Source organism: Cetorhinus maximus, chromosome 8 (assembly GCF_964194155.1).
Source record: "Cetorhinus maximus chromosome 8, sCetMax3.hap1.1, whole genome shotgun sequence".
Taxonomy (NCBI): domain Eukaryota; kingdom Metazoa; phylum Chordata; class Chondrichthyes; order Lamniformes; family Cetorhinidae; genus Cetorhinus; species Cetorhinus maximus.
Genome location: NC_135886.1, coordinates 136,966,687 through 136,993,566, shown reverse-complemented (window position 1 = coordinate 136,993,566; position 26,880 = coordinate 136,966,687). Strand labels below are relative to the sequence as shown.

At 42.5% G+C, this 26,880-nt stretch overlaps 1 protein-coding gene across 6 annotated transcripts in view; it reads left to right on the top strand.

Moving 5' to 3' along the window:
- The window catches only part of fmr1 (fragile X messenger ribonucleoprotein 1), an 86,010-nt gene that overhangs the window by 2,312 nt on the left and 56,818 nt on the right, over positions 1–26,880 (top strand). For 4 of the 6 annotated variants that reach the window (XM_078547694.1, XM_078547693.1, XM_078547689.1 and 1 more), the window contains exons 2-4: positions 1,601–1,658; positions 9,270–9,322; positions 11,265–11,358. In XM_078547694.1, the coding sequence (XP_078403820.1) occupies positions 1,601–1,658; positions 9,270–9,322; positions 11,265–11,358 (205 nt within the window). The remainder of the gene's footprint in view (positions 1–1,600; positions 1,659–9,269; positions 9,323–11,264; positions 11,359–26,880) is intronic. The other 2 variants (XM_078547692.1, XM_078547690.1) reach the window with 1 other exon arrangement.

The following is a 26,880-nucleotide window of genomic DNA, read 5'->3' as shown; positions in this document are numbered from 1 at the left end:
AAAGATTCACAGCGCTTTGAGTGAAGACATTTCTCCTAATCTCAGTCCTGAATGATTGACCCCATATCCTGGGATTGTGCCTCCATGTTCTAGATTTCCCAGCCGGGGGCCAACCTCTGTGTCTACCCTGTCAAGCGCCTTCAGAGTCTTGTGTGTTTCAATGAGATCACCTCATTTTTCTAAACTGTATAGAGTAAAGGCCCAATTTACTCAGCCTCTCATTATGGGACAACATTCTCATCCCAGGAACCAATCTAGTAAACTTTAGCTGTACCGCCTCCAATGCAAGTGTATCCTTAATTATTGAGACCAAAACTGCACAACTATTGTGTGGCCTCACCAGAACCCTGTACAATTGTAGCAAGACTTCCTTATTCTTGTATTCCAATCTCCTTGCAATAAAGACCAACGTGGCATTTGCCTTCCTAATTGCCTTAGCACCTGCATGCCAACTTTGTTTCTTTGACAAATGTACCCAAGTCTATCTGAGCATCAGCATTTAAAAGTTTCACATCTTTTCAAAAATATTTTGCTTTTCTGTCCTTACTATCGAAGTGAATAACCTCACATTTCCCCACATTATATTCCACCTGCCACTTTTTTGCCCATTCACTTAGCATATCTTTGCAGTCTCATTGTGTCTTTATTACATCTTGCATTCCCATCTAGCTTTGTATCGTCAGTAACTTTAGATATATTACTCTCAGTCTCTTCGTCTAAGGCATTAATATAAACTGTAAATAGCTGAGGCCCCAGCACTCCATTAGTCACAGCTTGCCAATTGAAAATGCCCCATTTGTCCCTACTCTACTTTCTATCCATTCACCAATCCTTTATCCATGCTAATAGTTACCCTCAATTCATAAGCCCTTATCTTCTGTATTAGTCTTTTGTGTTGGACCTTATCAAATGCCTTTTGGAAATCCAAATACACTACATCTAAAGTTTCCCCTTTATCTACTCTAATAAATGTGACAAACACAATTTCCCTTTTGTAAAACCATGTTGACTTTGACTAAGATTTTCTAGTATTGTTAAGACCTCCTAATAATAGATCCAGCATTTTCCTGATAGCTGATGTCAGGCTAACTCTAATTCCCTATTTTCTCTCCCCCTCCCTTCTTGCTTGTAATTGTCTTGCAAACTTGTACTGACCATTCTCTGAACTGTATTTCAGTCTCGATATTGTTTGGTTTGTGCTGAAAAATCAAGTGAGAATGTAAGAAAGAGGAGCAGGCGGAGGTCACTTGGGCCATCAAACCCTTCGATAAGATCATGGCTGATGTACCTCAACTCCATCTTTCCGCACTATCCCCTTTCCACACTGTCTCCATATCCCTTAATTCCCTTAGTACCCAAAAATCTTTCAAGCTCTGCCTTGAATATACTCTGCCTGAGAATTCACAACCTTCCGGGACAGAGAATTCCAGAGATTCACAAGGCTCTAGATGAAGATTCTCTTCATCTCAGTCCTAAATTGCTGACAACTTTTTCTGAGGCTCCCCAGCCAGGGAAAACATATTCCCAGTGTCTACCCTTTCAAATCCTTTTAAGAATTCATATGTTTCAATTAGATCACCTTTATTCTTCTAAATTCTAGGGAATATAGGCTTAGCCGACTCAATCTCTCCTCTATGGACAATCCTCTCACCCCAGGAGTAAGTCTCATGAACCTTGTTGCATTCCCTCCAGGACAAGTCTATCCTTCCTTGGGTAAGGAGATCAGAACTCTATATAGTGCTTCAGGTATGGTCTCACCAGGGCCCTATATAATTGCAATAGACTTATTTACCCTTTTACTACGACCCTTTCGTAATAAAGGCTAACATAGCATTTGCCTTCTGAATTGCTTGCTGTACCTAAATGCTAACTTCCTGTGATTTGTATACAGGTCCCTCTGAACACTAACATTTCCAATCTCTCACCATTTTTTTTTTAAAAAGTGCTGTTTTTTTTCATTTTCCTTACCAAAGGGAATAACTTCACAGTTCCATCTGCCATGTTCTTGCCACTCACTCAACCTGTTTATCCCTTTGCAGCCTCCTTGCCTCTTCCTCTCTTTTCTTTCCCACCAAACTATGCATTGTTGCAAAGTTGGATACATTACACTCTAGCCCCTCATCTAAGTCACTGATATAGATTATAAATAGTTGAGGTCCAAACACTGATCCTTGCGTCACTCCATCGTTACAGCCTGTCAACATGAAAATGACCTGTTGATTCCTAACAAAACTTCAATCTATGCTAATACATTGCCCCCCAACACCATGAGCCCTAATTTTGTATTGCAAACTCCTGTGTAGCATCTTAAATACTTGCCAAAAATCAAAATGCACTATTTCCATTGATTCTCTCATATCCACTGTGCTAGTTACAATCTCAAAAACAGTGGAACAGATTTGCCCAGCATTATTGCCCTTTCATAAATAGGTGTTGACTTTGCCCGATCTCATTATGATTTTCTAAGTGCACTGTTACCATGCCCCTAATAACAGATCCTTGCATTTTCCCTGTTTCTGCTGTCAGTCTAACTAGCTAATCATTTCCCGCTTTCTCTCACCCACCCGTCTTGAATAGTGGTGTGGTGTGGAAGAAAAGATATATAAATAACAAACATTTGGTAGTAACAATGTGCATGTGACTGGGTCTGATGCATGGTGGATGTGCGCCGTCGCTAGTTCCATACACCCACACACTGAGTAGCTTGTTTTACAATTTATTTCCAACGATCATGTTACCACATACGCTAAGCAAATTTATACTAATTAAAGAACAGTTACTTGTATTCAAAAAATTCTTTAATGTAATAGAACCACCCAAGGTGCTTCACAGGAACATTATAAAGCTAAATTTGACACCGAGCCACATGAGATATTATGTCAGATGACCGAGTGCTTGCTCAAAAAGGTGGGTTTTGAGGAGCATCTTAAGGAAGGAAAGGGAGATAGCGTGGCAGAGAGATTTAGAGAAGGAATTCCAGAACTTAGGACCTTGGCAGTTGAAAGCACAACCACCAATGCTGGTGCACTTAAGATCAGGGATGTCCCAGAGACCAGGATTAGAGGAGCACGGATATCTCGGAAGGTTGGAGGAGATTACCGATCTTATTAAAATTTAAAATCGAGGCATTACTTGACCGGGGGCCATCATAGGTCAGTGAAAAGAGGGATGATAGCTGAATGGGACTCAGTGTGCGTTAGGACATGGGCAGCGGAGTTTTGGATCACCTCAAAATGAAGGGTAGAATGTGGGAGGCCAACCATGCATTGGAATAATCAGACCTACAGATAACAAAAGCATGGGTGAGGGTTTCAGCAGGAGATGAGTTGAGGAAGGGACTAAGGTGGAAATAGGGTGTCTTAGCTATGACATGAAAATGTGGTCAAAAGCTCATTTTGGGACCAGGTGTGACACCAAAGATGCAAACAGGTTCAACCTCAGACAGTCATCAGAAAGAAAGGTGGAGTAAGCAACTAGGGAACAAAGTTTGTGGCAGGGGCCAAAGGCAATGGCTTTGGTTTTTCCAATAATTAGTTGGAAAAAAATTTAGCCATTCAGTACTGGATGGCAGATAAGCTGTCTGACCATTTAGAGACAGTGGAATGGTTGAGAGAGCTGACAATGAAGCAGAGCCGGGTATTGTCAATGCGCATACGAAAACTAACTTTTTAGATGATGTTGCTGAGGGGCAACATACAGATGAGAAATAGGAGGAGGTCCAAGTATAGATCCTTGGGGAAATCAGAGATAACAGTGCAGGCGCAAGAAGAGAAGCCAATGAAGGTGATTCTTTGGCAACAGTTAGATAGATAAGAATGAAGCCTGGTGAGATCAATGCCACCCAACTGGCTGATGGTGATGTGACATCATGGTTATAGTCAGATAGGATGTCATTTGTGACTTCGATAAGACCCTTTGGCAGGGGCAGAAACCTGATTGGAAGGATTCACATATGGAACTCTGGGAAAGATGGGAGTAGATTTGGGAGGCAATAACAGATTTGAAAGAGAAAGGGACTGTATGTGAGGAAAGAGAACCATTAAATGTAACAGCTTAAGTAAGATTGGAAAAATTGGAGCAGGAGGAAGCCATTCAGTCTTTCGAGCTTGCTCCGCCATTCAATATCACTGGTTGATCTTCTCGCTCAACTCCAGCTTCCTGCACTATCCCCATATCCCTTCGTACCCAAAAATCCATCGATCTCTTTCTTGAATATACTCAACTGAGAATCCACAACCCTCTAGGGTAGAGAATTCTAGTGATTCACCACCCATCCAATGAAGAAATTTTTCCTCATCTCAGTCCTAAATAGCCAACTCCTTATTCTGAGTCCATGATCCCTAGTTCTGGATTCTCCAGCCAGGGGAAGCATCCTCTCAGCATCTGCCCTATCAAGTTCCTTATGAATTTTAAGTGACAATAAGGTCACCTCTCATTCTTCTAAATTCAAGGGAATATAGTCCCTGTCTACTCAATTTCTCCTCCATAGGACAATCCCCTCGTCCAAGGGATTGGTCTAGTGAACCTTTATTGCACACGGTCTAAGGCAAGTCTATCCTTCCTGTGGTAAGGAGACGAAAACTGTATACACTATCCCAGTAATGGCCTTACCAAAGTCCTGGATAATTGCAGTAAGTCTTCAATTTTATATTCAAATCCCTTTGCAATAAAGGTTAACATATCATTTGCTTTCCTAATTGTTTGCTGTATCTGCATTTTAACTTCGTAATTCATGTAAAAGAATATCTATATCCATCTGACTACCAATATATCAGGCCTCTCAATATTTAAAAAAACATTCTGCTTTTCTATTTTTCATTCGAAAGTGGATACCTTGACTACCCCCTACGTTATATTCCATGTGCTGCATCCTTCTTCACTTACTTAACCAATTTCCCTTTATAGCCTGTTTATATCCTCCTCACAGCTATATTTTCCATCTAGCTGTGTATTGTCAGCAAAACTGTCTACATTACATTCAATCCTTTTATTTAATTCATTGATATAGATTGTAAATAGCTGAGAACCTACTAACCCTTGTGGTACCCTGCTAGTTACAGCCTGCCAACTTGAAAATAACCTGTTTATTCTTCTGTTTTCTGTCTGTTAACCAACCTTTAATATGTTGTACTCTCAATTCCATGAACCCTAATTTTGTATAATTAGCACGGGAGTCAGGAAGAGAAGATTGGTAATCACTAGTTTAATGGGAATAGAGTTGAGGCAGCAGTAGCTGGGTCTCATGCACAAGATGAACATGGATGGGGCATGAGGGGAGATTGAAAACTGCAGAGCAATACAAGTTCAGGGCTAGGACATGTGAGGGGCTGGGAGGTGGTGGTGGTGGGAACCATTGAGGGAGTTTGGCCCAATGAGCTAGGGGAAGGGAGGGAAGTGGCGAGGCAGCTGATCGATTGTCGCAGTATTCGTGACAAGTCCACGAGCTCCTTGCACGTGTTGGAGGTGAGGGTGGAGAAGATGGGAGAAGGGTTTAAGAAGCTGGTTTGCAGTAGCGAAAAGAAGCTGAGGGTTATTTTGCATTCAAGGATAATCCTGGAATGGTGAGCAATTTTGACAGTTGACAGAAAGATCCAATAATGTTTTGTGGACCAACCAGAGCTGGCAGTGAAGGGCTAAGCCACCATATCCATTTGTCTGTCTTCCTTGGGCTTAAAGGCGTGGAGATGAGGGCTGTACTGGCAGAATGGCTAGGGGGAGAGAGTAATGATGATTTAAATGGGAATTAGGGCATAAATGGTGAGGGAGTGTGGTTGAGCAAATCAGTAACTGCAGAAATGCTTTGAATGCAGACTCAAAGGTTAGACAGTTGGGACTGTGATAGTGCAGTTGCAAATGAATTGGGAGAGAGGTCCGTTCCCCCGCCCCCTCTCCAGGACAGATACGGAGGGAATTATGATTGGGAGGGGGGAAGGGGAATGTGAGTGGAAAACGATACAAGGAAGCGATCAGAGATGGCTTTATCGGGGAGAAGAGTGAGGCCACGTGAGCCGGCAAGGTCAATGTGAATGTGGTTTAGGGAGTTTACATGGAGGGAGAGATTAAGGGAGGATAAGATAAGTGAACTCAGAGGAGAGAGAGCCTGATGAATTGAGATAATACATTCTTAGAGGAAATATCTCTGCTTGAGCTGAAACACATGTGTGGATACCCTAAATATACCTCAAAATGTTCCAACCAGTAGCCTAATGTTATAAAGCTTAGTGCCCTTTCCAGAAACAATCCAAGCAGGGAGTTTTCAGTCCAAGTAAACAGATTATGAAAATGTTGAGCATATTCCATTGCACTGTACTGGGACATAGTAATAACATAAAGTGCATTCTCTGCTCCGCTTGGTATAGATAATATGATGGTCTTGTCATATTGTTTTGTATATGGTGGCAGATATTTTTCTGAAGACCAAATTAACAGGTGGTAATGAGCTTGTTAAATACTGTACTGTTAAAACAAGATGATGAACAATACTGATCCTTTATAATACAAGTTTCAAAACTGATCACTGTAATCATATTGTTGAGTCAGCCTGTATAGTTTGCACATTTGATCCTGCTACAGTACTTTAAACCAATTTTGCAAACCCTTCTGCCATCTTTGTCTTACTGCAATCATTGGAATGTATATTTGCTTTGCAACTTGACAATCAACAAAATTGGTTTGTTCAGTGCAATCTTAGTTGGCTCTAGTGAGTAGTGCATCTTGGTCCAAGGTTGGAATACTGTGTCCTTGATTGAGTTTTATCAATACATCATTATAAGTATCTTTTTCTTTGCCAACGTATCAATTTTTACACGATTGTTCTGTCCCTTTTTTCCCCTCAGTTTCATAAAATCAGCTGCAAAGTCGAGTTTTTGGAGGATTATCTTACATCCAAACTTGACGGATAGTTGCAGCTTCAAATTTTCCTCTACAGTGGTAATTTTCTTTGTGAACCATGTCTCGTGTTATATTTTCTGTCAGTGTTTTTTGCCCGAATCTAATCTACTGAAAAATTGTTTTAAAATCCTCTTTAAAAATTTAGACAGATGGGCACACCTACTTAATCTTATGTTTTGAATGAAATGGTGCTTGTACTGTGTCAAATAATTTTGCCACATTTCTTGAAGTTTTGTTTGTGTTATTCGAATCAGAGACGGAGGTGGGTAAATTTTTGGAAACCATTGCAGCCATGTTATCTTAGGCCTACGTTTACTTAGAATGTCATAAATTCTGCCCTTGTTCATGATTATTTGGATCAGAGCTCCAGCCCACACAAAGTGGTTGGAAGCAAATGGTTCCCAAGAACCCCTTAACCTTCCTGTTCTACACCACTCCACAACTGCTACCCAACCCCCTCTTATTTAAACTAGGTACTTTTCTAATACAGATAGGTAGCATCAATTTTAGACAAGATAGATGTTGTGGTCAGAGTACGTACTGATTATGCATATGACAGAATGGCAAGGTTAGAGCTGATGCATGAAAGAAAGCTGGTGAAACTTGTTGTATCATGGGCTCAAAAGTGTAAAAGGCATGCAGTGGATATGGGATATCAGGGAACAATAGGAGCATGGATAGAAAAATTCTTGGGGCACCTTGGTGTTGTTTGAGAGTAGATTGATTGATTGCGCAGTACTTGGCCAATGAGATTTGTCCTGTTTTTTTGTGGACAGTGCATACTTGGGCAGCTTTCCATTTTGTCAAGTAGATGCCAGTGTCGTAGCTGTGCTGGAACATCTTGGCTAGGGATGCGGCTAGTTCTGGACCGTAAGTCATCAGTACTATTGTCGGAATGTTGCCAGGGCTCATAGCCTTTGCTTGTATCCAGTGCCTTCAGCCATTTCTTGATATCACGTGGAGTGAATCGAATTGGCTGAAAGACTAGTTTCTGGCAGGGACCTCAGGAGGAGGTTGAGATGGATCATCCACTCAGCACTGCTGACTGAAGATAGTTGCAGATGCTTCAGTCTTGTCTTTGATGTACTGGGCTCCCCATCATTGAAAATGACGATGCTCATGGAGCCAGTTTCTCTGGTCAGTTATTTAACTGTTCACTCACCGTTCACATCTGATCTGATCCGTTGGTTATGGGATTACTTAGCTCTGTCTATAGCGTGCTACTTCACTGGTATGATGTAGTCCTGTGTTGTAGCTTCACCAGGTTGGCATGTCATTTTGAAGCACCCCTGGTGTTGCTCCTGGCATTTTCTTCTACACTCTTCAAACCAGGGTTGATCCCTCGGTTTGATGGTAATGACAGAGTGAGGGCTATGCCAGGCCATGAGGTTACATATTATATTGGGATATCATTCTTCTGCAGTGGCCCATGGATGCCCAGTGTCACACAGCACGATAGAAGGTAGAGGGTATCCTCAGTGTAAAGAAAAGACTTTGTATCCACCAGTTCTTTGCAGTGGTCACTCTTACCTATATGGTCATGGACAGATGCATCTGCAACAGGTTGGTGAGGATGAGATCAAGTAGTGTTAGTTCACCACTTAACTCAGGCCCAGTCTGGTAGCTCTGTCCTTCAGAACTTGATCAGAATTATCCACATCCGGAGAACATTCTATGCCCTTGCTACCTTCGGTGCTTCTTCCAAGTGCTGTTCTTCATTGAGCCGTACTGATTCATCAGCTGAGGGAGGGCAGTGGATGCTAATCAGCAGGAGGCATTCTTGCCCTTGTTTGACCTGATGTTATGAGAGTTCATGGGCCCTGAGTCAATGTTGAGGACTCCTAGGGCCACTCCCTCCCTCCTGTATGTCACTATGCTGCCACATCTTTTGAATATACCCTGCCGGTGGATAGGACATACTTAGGATGGTGATGGAGAAGTCTGGGATGTTGGCTCAAAGATGTGATTCTGCGAGTGTCTGTCAGGCTGTTGCTTGACTCGTCTATGAGACAAATCTCCCTTGTTGGGGTACAAATCCCCAGAAGTTTGTGAGGAAGACTTTGCATTGATGGGCAGGGTGCACCTCCGTTGTATCTGATGCCGAGGTGAATGCTCCCTGCTCTGTCTGGCTTTTTTTTTAAACCAGAATCCATATTATTTGTACTATTGTACAAATCTTCATTCTGACTTTCTTTCATACGATCAATGTTGCATTTCATTTGCAATAACCTTTCAAATCACAATGCCAAGTTGGTACTTGTTTAACTAACATGATTTAAAACATATGTATCAGTCATGGTTATCACTGCCAAGATGTGCATTTTCCACAGACTGCATTTATTTTATCACACTTTTTATGTCTTTTTTATTCCTTACAGGCATTTGTAAAGGATGTGCATGACGAGGCTTTGACTGTTGCTTTTGAGAACAAGTAAGTCGTTGTCTTGCATGGTATTTCCTTTGTAACATTACTGCCTCTTGTTAGTTTTTGAAGAGAATGTAAGGTTTTAATTGAGAGTAGAAATGAAAGCTGCATGATTTCCTTAATTTTATTTTTTATTCCGAGCACTTGTAATTTTCTGAATAAAAGTGTCTTTGTTTTTCTCTGGACTTTTGAACAATTCTTGAGTATCTTGTCCAAATATTAATTTTCAACTATCCTTTCACAATGCTTATCGGCAGCATTTGAAGCCTAGCCAAGTCTAACCCAATTCTTATCTGATGTCCACACACACTTGAGCTTCCAGCGATTGCAATGAGGAGCTTTGCCAGTTTTTCTCTACACTGATCTATGGATGACAAGGCCGCTTGCAATAATTCTAATCCTACTCTGCTCAAATCAGCTAACTCGAGAGAATTCCATGCTGTATTCCCATGTCCCAGCTGGATAAGTCTGCTGGGGAGTTTTGTGGAAAGTTTTTATGAGTGAACTTGCTTTTATATAAGCTTGAAGGAGCATTCATGACGTGGCCAAACAGGTTGATTCTCAACATGTAAATCCTTCCAATATGACAACAGCAGGCAGTAGGAGTGGGAGAGTCTCCTGGTCAGCCAAACCGTGTGGTAGCTGCAGCACAATGGCCTCCCCGTGTTAAAAGACTCCAAGTGCAGATTCTTCCCACTGGCTTCGAGGGACTATCAAAAAAAGAAGCAGAAGATCTAAACTGGAGTTCCTTTATTTGCCTGTAGATTATTTGGGTGATAGCATCTGACTGACTTCCAGCCACTTAAGACAGTCTAAACTGGCTGTAGCGTTTTGGATTCCTGACAACTTGCTGCCAGAACAATTATTTTTGAAATTTTTCTTAAGAAAAGATTATGCTCTCAATATAAGTCACTGGCTTACTGTTATCACTGTGAAATGATGTGTGTTCTCTCACTGTATGTTTTTTTTAATTAGTTGAAGAATTTAACTAACTGCTCCTTTTTAAAGTTAATAAAATTGCTTCTCTTTCCCATGGTAAGATGAGATGGTAGGATGATCAGGACTGACCTAACATGGAATGGCCTGGATGCAGGGTATGAATTGTGTTACAGACCACTAGATAGGATGCATCATGAATGGTTTTTTTTTGGCCTTGTGATGTGGGAGATACTGATAATGCAGTAGTTGATATTCATCCCTAGTTGTAAGTCAACAACGTCATGTGAAGCTGGAATCACCAAGGCTAGATCAGGTGGGGTGGCAGCGGGCGGATCTTTCAATGAAGGACATTTTGATAACCTGGTGACTTTCTGCTAATTTGTGGCCTGCAATTACTGAATTAAATTGCTCAACTTGCCTTGGCAGGAATACAGGCTCTCAAACTCTGGCTCGCAAGTCTATTGCCGTTGGGCTATTCATCCTTTATTGATACTGCTACTCCGCTGTTTTTAATTTGCGGTCTCCCTATGGCATGAGTTATGTCCAGGAAGGCAAAGGGCTAAGTGGGGTGCTCCAGGGATGCCTTTATTATTATGGCAGTGTGCTGGGTCCTAGTTGGAAATCATGTTGAGGTGATGGGTCTACGTGCAGGAAAGGTGACAGCAGGAAGGCAGTTGTAGGAGTGGCAGAGGTGGAAACACAATAGTGAATCAGAATCCTCCAAGAAGAGAGAAACAGCAGTTGGGCATTGGAAAATGTGAACACCCCTTCTCCATGCAGCCAGCACCAACTCCTGTCATGGGTGAGTTTTGATTGGATGTAGCATTCAAAGAAATTGTTTTAGCAAAAGACAAGATTAGATATTTTACAGGAGCAACAGTAAGCTGCCAAATCATTTCAAACAAGTAGCAGGGCTAAAAATTCGGCTTTTGCTATCAGCTGGTTTGATTTTGTTTTTTGTTACCCCCATTTTATTTTCTGAATCAGCTCATTTAAATTCTGGTTTCAGCTGGCAACCTGAGCGACAGATTCCTTTCCATGATGTTCGATTTCCACCACCGGCAGACTATCACAAAGACATTAACGAAGGTGATGACGTTGAGGTATGTAAATATCCATGAAGGGATTGTGTTGTGGAGTCTTGCAGTTTCTCCAAGTTATTGAAGGGTTCACCCATTAAGTTAACGTAATAGGTTTGAGCACTTGACGTTTAAAGTTAGCTAGGATATATCGTAAATACTCAAGTAATGGTCAATCTCATGTAAAAGCCGACCCCTGACTTTTGGCCAAAAAAATCCTTAATTTTTCAAATACCTAAATTCATCATTCATTATAACAGTTCTTGCAAATGCTGACTCCCCCTGCACCAAGGCTTAGGGCTGGGGGCTGTCAGCGTGACATTTTCCAAAAGCACAGCCCTTCCCTTTTCTTCCCTTCCCCAATCGCCATGCAGCATTGCGACTGCAGGCCCAGCCATTCCCACCGCCTCCTCTCCCAGACTTTGGTGGGGGGTGGGGGGACTGGGAAAGGGTCCCTGAAGCGGGAGCACAGCCTGATGAAACTGTATTAGCGAGTGGGCTTGAGCTCAGTGCCTCTGGGATTTTGGTGGAAGCACCATGTTGACGGGTCATTACATTCGCCTAACACCCCGATGAGCACAGTAAAAGTGGAACCGACTGCCATATTCCCTGAAAGATTGGGAGTACCATGCCCGGTTCAAAGTTTATGAGACTGGAAAAAAGAGTCTACAAGGTGATAGGGTTAATTATCTGGTACACCAAGGACAGATTAAGTCCTGACACCATGTCTGGAAGCAAAGATAAGTTCCACGGTTTAGGACTGTTCATAGACACGTACCCAAATGATGAGAGTGCTGATCGAGTGTTTTCCGTACATCTCAGTGATGGCTTTCCCCATTACCTTTTAGTTGAAAGTAAACCCCCCAAAAACATTGCCTGTGTTAAAAGTCGACCCCCTAACTTTTTGCCTAAAAAAAGGGCCTCAGAAATTTGACTTTTACAAGAGTATATACAAATCTTTTGAAAAACTATTTGCTAGGATTGTGACGCAACCTTAATTTTCAGTATTCTGACCTGCACATTTGGAGTGCAAAAAATAAAAATAATTAAGTCAGAGAAAATCCCATTTTCAAGCTCAGTCTTTATGATGGGTGTTTTAGAACTAAAATGATCCTTCCTGTTGTTGAAATAACTCTTCAATTTAATGTTCTACATTATAACAATGACCTCATTGTGCTGTAAACTGCTTTGGGGATCCCGAGGTTGTAAAAGTCACTATAGAAATGCATGTCTGCCTTTCTTTGCTTCCTTTAAATACCTCCAGTTGAAGAGCCTGCACGATAAACCAAATAGCCCCATTATGTGCTGAAATTTCCATGACCCCATGTTATTTGCTGTGATGTTCCATGTAAAATACAGAGTACATAGAACATTCTAAAATGCTTAGCCTGAAATGAGTGCCTAAAAGTGGGATCTCCTCTTAGTGAATCATTTTTTTTGGCTGTGAGACTGCAGGCCAGAATATTGAAAATTATTGTAATCCTACTTTCCTGCCCTCTTTCTCTGTTCTTTTCTTTAGTTTTTAAATATATATCCAGTTTTGTTTTAATACAGCCTCTGCTTCTTGAGGTAAATAAGGCAGATCAAATTTTAATGTTGTCCCCCCCACCCCAAACACCATATGTGTGGGATAAAAATTTTCTTTCCTGTACAGGCCCCTAATTGTAACAACACAGTAGGACAGGGTATAAAAGAAGAGATAATGGGAGCTTGCCAGAAAGGTACAGCAATAGTCATGGGGGATTTTAAAAATGAAATGGGCAGAGGTAGCGTAGATGAGTTTGTTTTCAGGATAGTTTCTTAACAGTATGCTGTGGAGCCAACCAGAGAGCAGGTATTGAGCAATGAGATAGGATTCATTGTTAACCTACTAATGAAGGCACCCTAGGCAGCAGCGATCATAATATGATTGAATTTTACATTCATTTTAAGGGAGAAACAAGTGCATCCATAACTAGTATTTAAACTTAAATAAGTGCAGTTATGAGGACATGAAAGCAGAGCTAGCCAAAGTGAACTGGCAAATGAGGTTAAGGGATATGTCATTAGAAGCTCAGTGGCAGACATTTAAAGGGATAATTCAGAATACACAGAATACGTACATTCCAATGAGAAAGAAAAATTCCAAGGGGAGGGCCCACCATCCATGGTTAACTTAAAAAGTTAAAGACAGTATCAAACTTAAAGAAAAAGCATATAATTACACAAAGAAGGATGGCAAGTCAGAAAATTGGAAAGAATATAAAGAACAGCAAAGAATGACAAAAAGATGAATAAGGAGGGAATAATTAGAGTATGAGAAAAAGCTAGCTAATAATATAAAGACGGATAGAAAGAATTTCTGTAGATATTTAAATTAAAGAGTTAACAAAGTTGATTCTAGAGAGAGTGCTTCTGGGGCATTGATAATGGAAACTAGGGAGATGGTGCATGAATTAAACAGGTATTTTGCTTCAGCCTTCACTATAGAGGACACAAGTAAGTTCCCAGAAATAGCTGTAAATCAGGAAATGGAAGTGGGGAGAAACTCAGGAAAATTACAATCACTAGGGAAGTGGCATTGAGCAAATTGTTGGGGCTGCAGACTGATAAATCCCCTGGTCTGGATGGACTTCATCCTAAGGCCTTGAGAGAAGTGGCTAGTGAGATAGTTGATGCACTGGTTTTAATTTTCCAAAACTAACTAGATTCGGGGAAGGTTCCATTAGATTGGAAAATAGCAAATATAATTCCTTTATTCAAAAAGGGAGGGAGACAGAAAGTAGGAAACAATAGGCCAGTTAGCCTCACATCTGTCATAGTGAAAATGTTAGAAGCTATTATTAAATATGTTATAGCAGGGCACTTAGAAAAATTCAAGGCAATCGGGCAGAGTCAACATGGTTTTGTAAAAGAGAAATCATGTTTAACCAGTTTATTGGAGTTCTTTGACGGAGTCACGTGCTGTGGATAAAAGGGAAGTGGATGTGCTATACTTAGATTTTCAGAAGGCATTTAATAAAGTGCCACATCAAAGGTTATTGCAGAAAATAAAAGCTCATGGCATAGAGGGTAACATATTGGCGTGGATAGAAGATTGGCTAGCTATCAGGAAGCAGAGAGTTGGCTTAAATGGGTCTTTTTGTAGTTGGCAGGATGTGATGAGTGATGTGCCACAGCGATCAGTGCTGGGGCCTCAGCTTTTTACAATTTATATAAATGGCTTGGATGAAGAGACCGAAGGAATGGTGGCTAAATTTGCTGATGACAAAGATCAGTGGGAAAGTAAATTGTGAAGAGGACATGAGGCTACAAAGTGATATAGATAGGTTAAGTGAGTAGGCAAAAGATCTGGCAAATGGAGTATAATGTGGGCAAATGTGAAATCATTCATTTTGGCAGGAAGAATAAAAAAGAAGCTTATTATCTAAATGGTGAGAAATTGCAGAGCTCTGAGATTCAGAGGAATCTGGTTGTCCTAGTGCATGAATCACAAAGGGCTAGTGTGCAGGTACAGCAAGTAATTAGGAAAGCTAATAGAGTGTTATTTATTGTGAGGGGAATTGATGACAAAAGTGGGGAGGTCATGCTTCAGTTGTACAGGGCATTGGTGAGACCACATCTAGAGTATTGCATACAGTACTGGTCTCCTTATTTAAAGAAAGATATAAATGCGTTAGTAGCAGTTCAGAGAAGGTTATTAAACTAATATCAGGAATGAGCAGGTTGTCTTATGAGGAAAAGTTGGACAGGTTAGGCTTGTATCCACTGGAATTTAGAAGAGTAAGAGGCGACTTAATTGAAACCTTTAAGATCCTGAGGGGTCTTGACAGGTTAGAACTGGAGAAGACGTTTCTTTTTGTGGGAGAATCTAGAACTAGGGGTCACGGTTTTAAAAAGGGACCGCTCGTTTAAGACAGAGATGAGGAGAAATTTTTTCTCTGAGGGTTGAGAGTCTTTGGAACTCTTCCTCAAAAGGCGATGGAAGCAAAGTCTTTGAATATTTTTAAGGCAGAGCTAGATAGATTCTTCATTAACAAGGGGGTGAAAGATTGTCGGTGATAGGCAGGAATGTGGGGCCGAGGTTACATTCAGATCAGCCATAATCTTATTGAATGGCGAAGCAGGCTCAAGGGGCTGAGTGGCCTACTCCTCCTAATTCGTATGTTCGCATGTATGTTAGTTAATCCAGAATCCAAATTTTGATGCTGATTTGCCAACCAATCAGTATTTCACAATTTGCCCCCACAAAGCTTTTCATAATCTTGGAAAAATGGTTGGATTCCACTGGATATTATGTTCCAGTAGAATGAGCTCCAATTTTTCAATCTTTTCTTCATAACTATAATTTCTCATCCTGGTTTAGTTCTAATGAAGCGCCCAGAACTGTATTGGAAAACTCTTAACTTTTGCATGACATTTGGGCCCTGTAAGGCTCCAGGGATCACGAAAATGTTTTTATCATTCAAAGGCAGTAATTTCTGGTCTTGGACCAGTTTCAACTATTCGTAGAACAATTCTTTATTCGGATGTTATTCACACCCCAGAAATGGGCAATTAGAGTTAGGAGGGGGTGGAAGTTAGAGAGCTTGGAGTTGGGGGTTTCTATGAAATAGCCTATTAAAATCAGATAGAGATTTAGAGGCGAACTGGGGTGGAGGAGAAATATGACAGGAGGGCAGAAACAAAGTGTTTCAAAGTTCTGATTCATTCTGCTTAATAAACATCTATCAACATTCCTGGGGGGTTACCATTGACCAGAAACTTAAACTGGATCACAAGTCAGAGGATGGGATTTTTTTTTCTTCATTCTTTAATGGGATGTGGGCAACGCTGGGAAGGCTAGCATTTATTTCCCCCACCCCTAATTGCCCTTGAACTGAGCGGCTGCAAGGCCATTTCAGAGGGCAGTTAAAAGGCAACCACATTGCTATAAGCCTGGAGTCACATGTAGGCCAGACCAGGTAAGGATAAAAGATTTCCTTCCCTGAAGGACACTAGTAAACTAGATGGGTTTTTGCAACAATCAACGATAGTTTCATGTTTCGAGCCCTCATGGCCCTTCAGCAGAACCAGTTCTGCTGAAGGGCCATGAGGGCTCGAAACGTTGACTGATTTCTTCTCCGCCGATGCTGCCAGACTTGCTGAGTTTTTCCAGGTAATTCTGTTTTTATTTTGTTTTGGATTTCCAGCATCCGCAGTAGCTTTTAGCTTTTTGTTTTTAACGATAGTTTCATGGTCACCATTACTGAGAGTAGCTTTCAATTTCAGATTTATTAATTGAATTTGTGGTGGGATTTGAACACATCCCAGAGCATGAGCCTGGGCCTCTGAAATATTAATCCAGTGATATTACCACAATGCCACCACCTCCCCTGTGGCGAGCAACTCACCTCTTGATTCCCGAAAGCCTGTCCGCCATCTGCAATGCACAAGTCTGGAGTGTGATAGAATACTTTCCACTTGTCTGGGTGAGTGCAGCTTTGAAAACACTCAAGAAGCTTGACACCACCCAGGACAAAGCAACCCGCTTGATCAGCACTCCATTCACTCTCTACACCACTGATGCACATGGGTAGCAGCGTGTCCCATCGACAAGGTGCACTGCAGCAGCTCACCAAGGCTCCTTCGACAGCAGCTTCCAAACCCACAACCTCTACCACCTAGAAGGACAAGGGCAGCAGTTGCATGGGAACACCACCACCTGCAAGTTCTCTTCCAAGACACACACCACCCTGAATTGGAAATATATCACCGTTCCTTCGCTGTCACTTGGTCAAAATACTGGAACTCTCTTCTTTATAGCACGGTGGGTGTACCTACACCACATGCACTGCAGCAGTTTAAGGCAACGGCTCACCACCTCCTTCACAAGGGCAGTTAGAGATGGGCAACAAATGATGGCCTAGCCAGCGATGTCCACATCTGTGAAAGAATTTAAAAAAGCTATTCTTGGCATTTTAATAGTATGTTTGTTCCATGTCATGGCATATGAGTTAAGGACTTAAAAAGTGTTTCCTCTGCACCTGCAGGCACTTGGAGTTAGCCAAAGAAAATTAAAATAATGTTTGAGCAATGTTGTTGTATGTTTTTCTAACTTGTTCCTTTTTTTAACTTCACTCTTTATTTTCAGCTAGTATATTGTGTTCTTGCCATTTGAACTTTCTTTCCATTTTTCAAGTTTGAAACCCACAGCAGCTTGATTTCTGGTGATCCCACATCCATATTTTGGATGGGGAGGTGGGGAATGGCCCTTAGCTAAGGATTGGCTTTACAGGCTAGTTTTATAACTAATTGACAACCAGATGGTCAAAGATTGATGTCACAAACAGGTTTTGATCAACATTTTGCATGTTTCAAAGCCACAAGCCAGCCAGTAGTGTACTTAGACAAGTAATCGGTAACTGAGTCACCTGCATCCAGATCAGTTCCAGCCAAAGGAAATTATCTTATTAGCACAACGCTCAGTAAATCACATATTATCATTATCTCACTCTTGAGAAAATCATGTTAATTCTGTCCGCGTCTGACTTTGCTTGTGCCTTGGTGCTGAAATATTTCTCCTGGATAATCTCGTAAGATTTGTTCTCGTGGTTCCAGATTCCACATGAAGAATGACCTTAGCGCCCAAATTTTGTGATTGTAGTGATGCTATAACTGTGAAACCTCCACAACTCCTGTTTCCTGCACATGTACTGTTAAGTGCAGAACTTCAGAAGTGGCTGTCAGTATTTCCCTGCTTCTCCAGGGTGTGCTGTTCATGTTCCCACAGATGGGAGTCTCAGAAAACATGTACTTCCACTTCTAACATTATTAGTCTGACTGTAAAAACCCTTGAAAATGTTGCAATTTGTTGAATGAAGTATAACTGGATTTTTAACAGCGCACTAAGTTATAATGACTGCTGAACAACCTCTCTGGCCCTGAAAATCTAAAATGTAACTTTGTATTTGCGGATCATCAAATTTCTCCATTATAATGGAGTCGGCATTTAATTTTCTTTCTCGAAGTTTGTTATTTCAGTCTGTTTGCAAAACCCATCAAAGACTACGACTTCAGGGGAGTGTGAAGGACTCACATCTCCTATCTCATTAGCAAGGCATCTATGGAAATCTGAGGTATACTGTTGGCGATGGGCCATTAAGACAATGCTTGGACAATGAGCTCCTGGCTAAGTTAGTTTCCAGACATAAGCTAATCAAGTCACCTTTGGAATGTACAGGCAATGTCTTTTTGAATCCCCCTGGCAGGTGGCAAAGGAAGGTCACATGACAAGACAACCCTTTGTATGTTTTAAGCTCATGTCTTCTCAGCAGAACGGAGGACGAGCAGTTTAGGGAGAAGTTGGGCCCTTCCTGCCTCCTTTTTCCTCCAACCTACCTGGTAAGCTTCGGGCTTTGTTTGCTGACTGTGGTCTTCCAGTGACATCCTGCTGCCAACAGAGATTCCTTAAAAGAATCCAAACCAGCACTTATATCTCCTGAAGAACAACCAACTCAGTCATCTACATCTTTAAATCAAGACCATCATATTCAGCCTATAGCCAGCTGAGTCACCAAGCTACAGACTCTATACTCTTTTACATTTTTTATGGACTCTAATTTGATCAACCTATCCTTCCCCACTCGGTAATCTGTATTTGTGTGTGTGTGAGATATTTGAGTGTGTGCACGCACGTCAAATTTATATTTTTGTGCAATTTATTATTTTACTTAGATCGGTTTAATATAATAAAGCTAACCTTTTTTTTTGTTAAACTTAAGAAAACCTATCCTATTGATTCCTTTATGACTATGGCACATAAATAGTTAAGTACTCACTGAATTGGCAAGTATATCCTTTTCAAAAAAAGCCCTGTTGCAGTTAAACAAGGAGAGGGCAAAGAGGGGGGCCATTCAACTCCTCACTTGGATGTCACAGAAATTTGGGGGCTATGTCTGTGAGCAATACACAGACAGAAGAGAAATTAGAAACAGAGAACCAAATTGATTCCTTAAAGTAATTTTAAAATTTCAATGCAGGTTTTCTTGTGGTTTGCATTGCTAGAGTATTAAAATGTCAGCATTCAAAGCCAGTACATTCATAGAATAGTGAGAGGTAACTTGGGATAGTTTTAAAGGTCTGTCCATTGAAGCGTTAAGGAGTATAGATAGGCATTTTGAGGTAAATATCCATCCAAAAGCTAGAAAATCCGAACTCCTAAAACTTGTAGCCAACCATCTTGAAATTGAATTTGAAGAACCAGAGACTGCCATAGAGTCTCAAACAAACAGGCTAGCAAGGATACAGCTGAAACAGCAGAGACTGGAGCTATAATTCCAAGAAAGGGAAAGAGAGAGAGAAGAAAGGGAGAGACAGAAATGGAGAGAGGAAAGCGAGAGACGGGAGAGAAGGGAAAAGGAGGAAAGAGAATTCCAAAAAGAAGAAAGGGTGAAAGATTGAGCTTTCCAGGGAGAGAAACAAGAAAAGGAGTTAAGGCAGCTTGAACTGAGTTAGGGAAGATCCACTGTAGCTAGTGAAGGCACCATTAGTGAGGGAATTGCTCCTAGCTCAATACTGAGTGCTAAGCTGTCCCAGTTGATACCAAAGTTTAACGAGGGAGATGTGAAAGCATTTTTCATCTCATTTGAAAAGCTTGCAGAACAGCTGAAGTGGCCATCAAACGGCTGGATCCTGCTGCTGCAAAGCAAATTAACAGGAAAGGCCCATGAGGTTTATTCCCTATTGTTCAATAAGAGTTTGTCAAATTATGAGATGACAAAAAAACCACTATCCTGGGTGCACACGAGCTTGTACCCGAAGTATACCACCAAAAATTCTAAAGCCTCTGAAAACGACCCGCACAAACTTGTATTGAGTTCAAAAGGGTTAAGCAAATTGCTTTCGACCAATGGATATGGAAGCTTAAGATAGAGTCCACCTTTAAAGCCTCGGATAGGTGATCATCCTTGAGGCGTTCCAAAACTCACTTCCTCTTTCCATAAAAACTCAAGTTGAGGAACAAAAAGTTCCAAGAGCTGGACAGACAGCAACTCTAGATGACGATTATGAGCTTGTCCACAAGCCCTTGCCCCAAGGGAAACCCTTCCCTAGCCACCCCCCCAAAAACCTGAAAAGGATAGAAGGTGGGAGGGTGATAGGAGGATGAACAGCCATGGGCGCAGAGTGAAAGCTGGAAACACGGGGCCCTCCTCAGGTCAAAATGGAAGGTGCTGACATGAGGATTGAAGTTCGAAAGCCTGTGTGTTTCCATTGCAGCAAGGCAAGTCACCTTCAAGCTCACTGCTGGAAGTTACAGGAAAAGTCCATAGGATTTGTCAGGATAACACCAGACCAGTGCAGAAAGAGGGGCCCTAATAGAAAGCACAGCAGATAAGGCTGTGCCCCTAGCAGCGGCAGTAAGTCCCTGTAGATATACCACTGAGAGTGTGGGAGAATTTAACAAAATCCCTGAGAGTTACCAGGATATTGTGTCTAAAGGAAAAGTGACCCCCATACTCCTTGAGTGAAACAATATATAGTCATATCTAGAGCTCCAGGGGCCACCCAATCCTTTCTGCTGAGAAAGGGCATGACATTTCCACCAGAGAGCACAGTAAATGTTAAGTATTAGTGAATGGTATCACAGGGAGGAATATGTCCATACCTTTATATCAGGCACACCTGCAGCGCAACTTTATTTCAGGGCTGGTAACCATGAGGATTGTCCCTAGTTTCCCTGTGGATGGAATCGACCTGCTCCTCAGTATGACCTGGTGGGACGAAGATGATAGCTTCCCCAGTGGTCTTACAGGGGCCGAACAAGGTTAGAGAGGCAGATCTATTCCAGGAGGAGGTTCCTGGCATTTTCCTGACTCTGCATTTGGGGGTGGGGGGGTGTGCAAACAAAGCAAGGGAATACACTATATTGGGTTGAGAAAGTGAGAGACCTTGGAGTGCATGTCCACAGGTCTTTGAAAGGGGCAGGACAGGTGGTCATTGTGGCCAAGAATGCTTTCCTTTATTGGGCGAGGCATTGAATACAAAAGCAGGGGGTAATGATGGAACTGTGTAAAACACTAGGCCACAACTGGAATTTTGTGTACAGTTCTGGTCACCACTTAACAGGAAGGACATAATTGCTGTGGAGAGAGTGCTGAGGAGATTTACAAGAATGTTGCTAGGGCTTGAAAATTGCAGCAATGAGGAGAGATTGGATAGGCTAGGTAGACTGATCATGTCAGCCTGTTCCTGCCCCATGGAACTCATTTCTTCCTATCTTGACCCCGTTCTCTCTCTCCTTGTTCAGTCTCTTCCCTCCTGCATCTGCGATTCCTCTAATGCCCTACATCATATCAACAATTTCCAGTTCCCTGGCCCCAACTGTTTCCTCTTCACCATGGACGTCCAATCCCTCTACACCTCCATCCGCCACCAGGATGGTCTGAGAGCTCTCCACTTCTTCCTTGAACAGAGGCCCGAAAAATTCCCATCCACCACCACTTCCCCCTGCCTGGCTGAACATGTTCCTCACTGAACAATTTCTCCTTAGACTCGTCTCATTTCCTCCAAATAAAAGGTATGGCTATGGGTACCCGCATGGGCCCCAGTTATGCCGTTCTCTTTATGGGGTATGTGGAACATTCCTTGCTCCAGTGCTACTCAGGCCCCCTCTACAACCCTTTCTCTGGTACATTGATGACTGTTTCAGTGCTGCTTCATGGTCTTGTCTGGACCTGGAAAAATGTATTAATTTTGCTTCCAATTTCCATCTCTCCATCATCTTCACATGGTCCATCACTGACACTTCCCTTCCCTCCCTTGACCTCTCTGTCTCAATTTCTGGTGATAAACTGTCCGTCAATATTCATTACAAGCCCACCGACTCCCACAGCTACCTCGACTACAACTCCTCACACCCTGCATCCGATAAGGACTCCATCCCATTCTGTCAGCTCCTTTGCCTCCGTTGCATTTGTTCTGATGACGCTACCTTCAAAAACAGCTCCTCTGACATGTCCTCCTTCTCCCTTAACCAAGGTTTTTCACCCACGGTGGTTGTCAGGGTCCTCACCCGTGACCGACCCATCTTCTGTTCCTCTTCTCTCCCCCCCAGAACCATGATAGAGCCACCCTTGTCCTCACTTTTCACCCCACCAGCCTCCTCATTCAAAAGATCACCCTCCGCCATTTCCGCCAACTCCAGCATGATGTCACCACCAAACACATCTTCCCTTCACCCCCCCCCTCCCCCCGTTGGCATTCCGTAGGGACCGTTCCCTCCGGGACACCCTGGTCCACTCCTCCATCACCCCCTGCACCTCAATCTCCTCCTATGGCAACTTCCCATGCAATCGCATAAGGTTCAATACCTGCCCCTTTACTTCCCCCCCCTCCTCACCATCCAAGGGCCCAAACACTTCTTTCAAGTGAAGCAGTGCTTCACTTGCACTTCCTTCAATTTGGCCTACTGCATTCGCTGCTCCCACTACACTGGAGACACCAAATGCAGACTGGGTGACTGCTTTGCAGAACACCTTCGGTCTGTCTGCAAGCACGACCCAGACCTCCCTTTCGCTTGCCATTTCAACACCACCCTGCTCTCATGCCCACATGTCCGTCCTTGGCCTGCTGCAATGTTCCAGTGAAGCTCAATGCAAACTGGAGGAAGAGCACCTCATCTTCCGATTAGGCACTTTACAGCCTTCCTGACTTAACATTGAGTTCAACAACTTCAGACCATGAACTCCCTCCTCCATCCTCACCCCTTTTTGATCCCCTTTTTTCACTATCTTTTAATTTTTTATAAATTTTTTCCCACATTATTTCCATTCATTGTTTTATCCCCACCTTTTAGCCTATTCTAAGCAGGTCTCGCAGCATCTGCGGAGAGGAGCACAGTTAACGTTTCGAGTCTGCATGACTCTTCACCAGAACTAAGGAAAAATAGAAAAGAGGTGGAGGAACAGCACCACATCTTCCGACTAGGCACTTTACAGCCTTCCGGACTGAATATTGAGTTCAACAATTTTAGATCATGAACTCTCTCCTCCATTCCCACCCTCTTTCCGATTTTCCCCCTCCTTTTTGTTTTTTACAATAATTTATATAGATTTTTCTTTTCCCACCTATTTCCATTATTTTTAAATGTATTTCCATCCATTGCTTTATCTCTACCTTTTAGCCTTTTTAGATTCCTTCACCCCACCCCACCCCTACTAAGGCTATCTGTACCTTGCTCGTCCTGCTTTCTACGCTTAATTAGCACATTCCTTTAGATAATATCACCACCTTCAACACCTCTTTGACCTTTTGTCTGTGACATCTTTTGGTTATCTCCACCTATCACTGGCCCTCTATCCAGCTCTTCTTGTCCCACCCCCCTTAAACCAGCTTATATTTCACCTCTTTTCTATTTTTCCTTAGTTCTGTTGAAGAGTCAAGCGGACTCGAAACGTTAACTGTGCTCCTCTCCGCAGATGCTGCCAGACATGCTGAGTTTTTCCAGGTATTTTTGTTTTTGTTTTGGATTTCCAGCATCCGCAGTTTTTTGCTTTTATTTTAGCCTATTCTGATCTTTTTTCCCATGCCGTCCCCAGCCCCCACCCCACTCGGGCCATCTGTCACTTGCTCATCCTGCTTTCTACTTTTAATGTCGCCATTAGCACCACCTTTAGCCAGTATCACCACCATCAACACCCCTTCGACCTTTTGTTTATGATATCTTTTGCAATCTCTCCTTTCCCTCCACCTATCACTGACCTTCTATCCAGCTTCACGCGTCCCATCCCCCTTAAACAGTATATATTTCATCATATTTCTACTTCTGTTTAATTCTGAAGAAGAGTCATCTGGACTCGAAACGTTAACTCTGTCTTTCTCTCCACAGATGCTGTCAGACCGGCTGAGTTTTTCCAGCAATTTTTGTTTTTGTTTCTGATTTCCAGCATCTGCAGTATTTTGCTTTTATCTTGGATAGTCTAGGGTTGTTTTCCTTAGAACAGAGAAGTCTAAGGGGTGATCTAATTGAGGTGTACAAAATTATGAGGGGCCTAAATGGAGTAGATAGGAAAGACTTGTTCCCTTTCGCTGAGGGGCCAAATACCAGGGGACATAGATTTAAGGTGATTGGTAGAAGGATTAGAGGGAACATGAGGAAAAACTTTTTCACCCAGAGGTTGTTGGGTGTCTGGAATTTACTACCTAAGTTGGTGGTTGAGGCTGAATTGCTCAACTTACTTAAAAGGTACCTGGATCTGTATCTGAAGTGCTAAACTTGCAAGGCTATGAGTTGGAAAGTGGGATTAAAGTGAGCAGCTAGTTTCTTTTTTCTCTTTTTGGCTGGCGCAGACATGATGGGCTGAATGGCCTCTTTCTGGGGAGTAACTTTTTTATGGTTCTATGCTAAGCTAGGCATAACCCCGCTAAATAATTCAGCCTATCACCCACAGTCACAAGGGGCTTTAGAATGGTGCCACCAGACCCTAAAGACAATGATCAGGGCGTACTGCTATGATTACCCCTTGACTAGAACAAAGGGCTGGAATTTCTCCTGTTTGCCACCAGGACTCAGCCAATAAGTCCACTGGCTTTAATCCCTTTGAATTAGTTTATGACATGAGGTGAGGGGTCTTCAAACTAATCAAAGAGAGGTTTTTAGCGAAAAAGGATAGAATCTTCCGTGTTAAACTACATACCCGTGTTCCGGGAGCAGCTCTCAAAATCCTGTGTTGTGGCTCAGGAGCACCCTAAAACCTCTCAGACAGCTATGAAGAGGCAGCTAGATAAATATGCCAAGGCCAGAACATTTCAGCAGGAGACCATGTGTTACTACCAGTACTGAGTGAACAGCTAATAGCTGGGTTCAGTGGCTCATACAGAGTGGTAAAGGGAATTGGCAAGGTGACTTATTTAATTGACGCCCCAGGCATTAGCAGAAAGCAAAGGCTATGTTCTGTCAGTTTGTTGAAGCTGTATCAGACCTGGGAAGGGGACAAACAAGCAGTGGTCTGTCAGGCAGTCAAGACAGAGGAGGGAGAAAGGGACAGTGAGGATGAGTTAGAGGGAGGCCTGGATGATTCCCAAATCAAACCCCCTACTGTCCAGTTAGCTAACGCTGAATTGATAGGGAGATCAGACACCATGCTCTCCTGTTTAAATGCAGAACAGAGAAGAGACCTGACAAGGCTGCGCAGAGCATTTAAAGAGATCTGTAGGACAAACCAGGGTGCACAACCATAGCCCTACACAATGTGGATATAGGAGAGACCCCTCCCATGAAGAAAAATCCCTATTGCCTAGGTCCGGGGAAACTGACCCAGGTTCGATAAGAAATTCAGAGCACAACGTGATTGAACCCAGTCAAAGAAGCTGGAGTTGTGCTTGTGCCTAAGCCCAGTGGCTCAGCCAGGCTCTGCATTGACTACAAAAAGGTTAATGTAATGACCAGAGCTGACTCCTACCCAATTCCCCACCTGGAAGACTATATCAATAGAGTGGGAAACGTCACTTATGCAACAAAAATAGAGCTGTTGCAAGGAGGCTGGCAGGTTCCCTTAATTACCCGAGCTAAAGAGATCTTGGCTTTCATCACCCATGTGCCGGTGCCATGTTATGGCATTTGGATTAAGAAATGGTCCAGCCAACTTCCAAAGGTTGATGAACCAGGGGAGTGTCTAGCTTATCCAACTGTACAGTGTACTTGGATAATCTGCTAGTATACCTGCAGGTAGCTCCTAGACCAGTTAGAAGCCCTGTTCTAAAGGTTACAGTCAACTGATTTAGTGGTAAACCTCTCAAACAGCAGGTTCGCTAAAGCTCAGGTAGCCGACCTCGGGCATGCTGTGAGTCAAGTGGGGCAGTAGGGGATTCAGTGATGGTAATGCCATTGAGCATCAAGGGATGATGGTTGGATTCTCTCTTGTTGGAGATGGTCAGCAAGAGAGAATCAGACCATCGCCCCTTGATGTTAAACATTATCATCACTGAATCCCCCACTAACAACATCCTGGGGGTTACCATCGACCAGAAACTGAACTGGACTAGGTGCAGGCATTGATGGGTTTTCCCAACCCCACGACTAAATGGAAAATAATGCAATTTCGGGGGATGTGTAGGTTCTACCGTAAGTTTGTCCCAAACTTCAACACTATAGCTGCCCCACTGACAGAATTGTTACAGAAAAAGGCAAAGGTAGTGTGGTTAGGGAAGTGCAGAACAGCTTTGAGAGACTGAAAGCCATCTTAACCAACGGGCCGGTGCTGGAAGCACCATTTAAAGCAGCAATCAATACTAGTGACCTAGGTGTAGGTGCCGCCCTGCTTCAGGATGATGGATCAGACATTGAGAAACCAGCTGCGTGTTTCCTCAAAAAGCTAAACAGACACCAAAAGAGATATTCCACTGTGGTAGAGAAAACTCTCAGATTACTATGGACTCTCATACACTTTGAAGCATATGTCCGAAATTGATATAGAAAAACCTTAGTTTATACATATCACAACCCGTCAATATTTGTGGAGAAATTCAAAACCCAGAATGCAAGGCTCTTTCACTGGAGCTTGCTTTTACAACCTTAACACCTAAAGA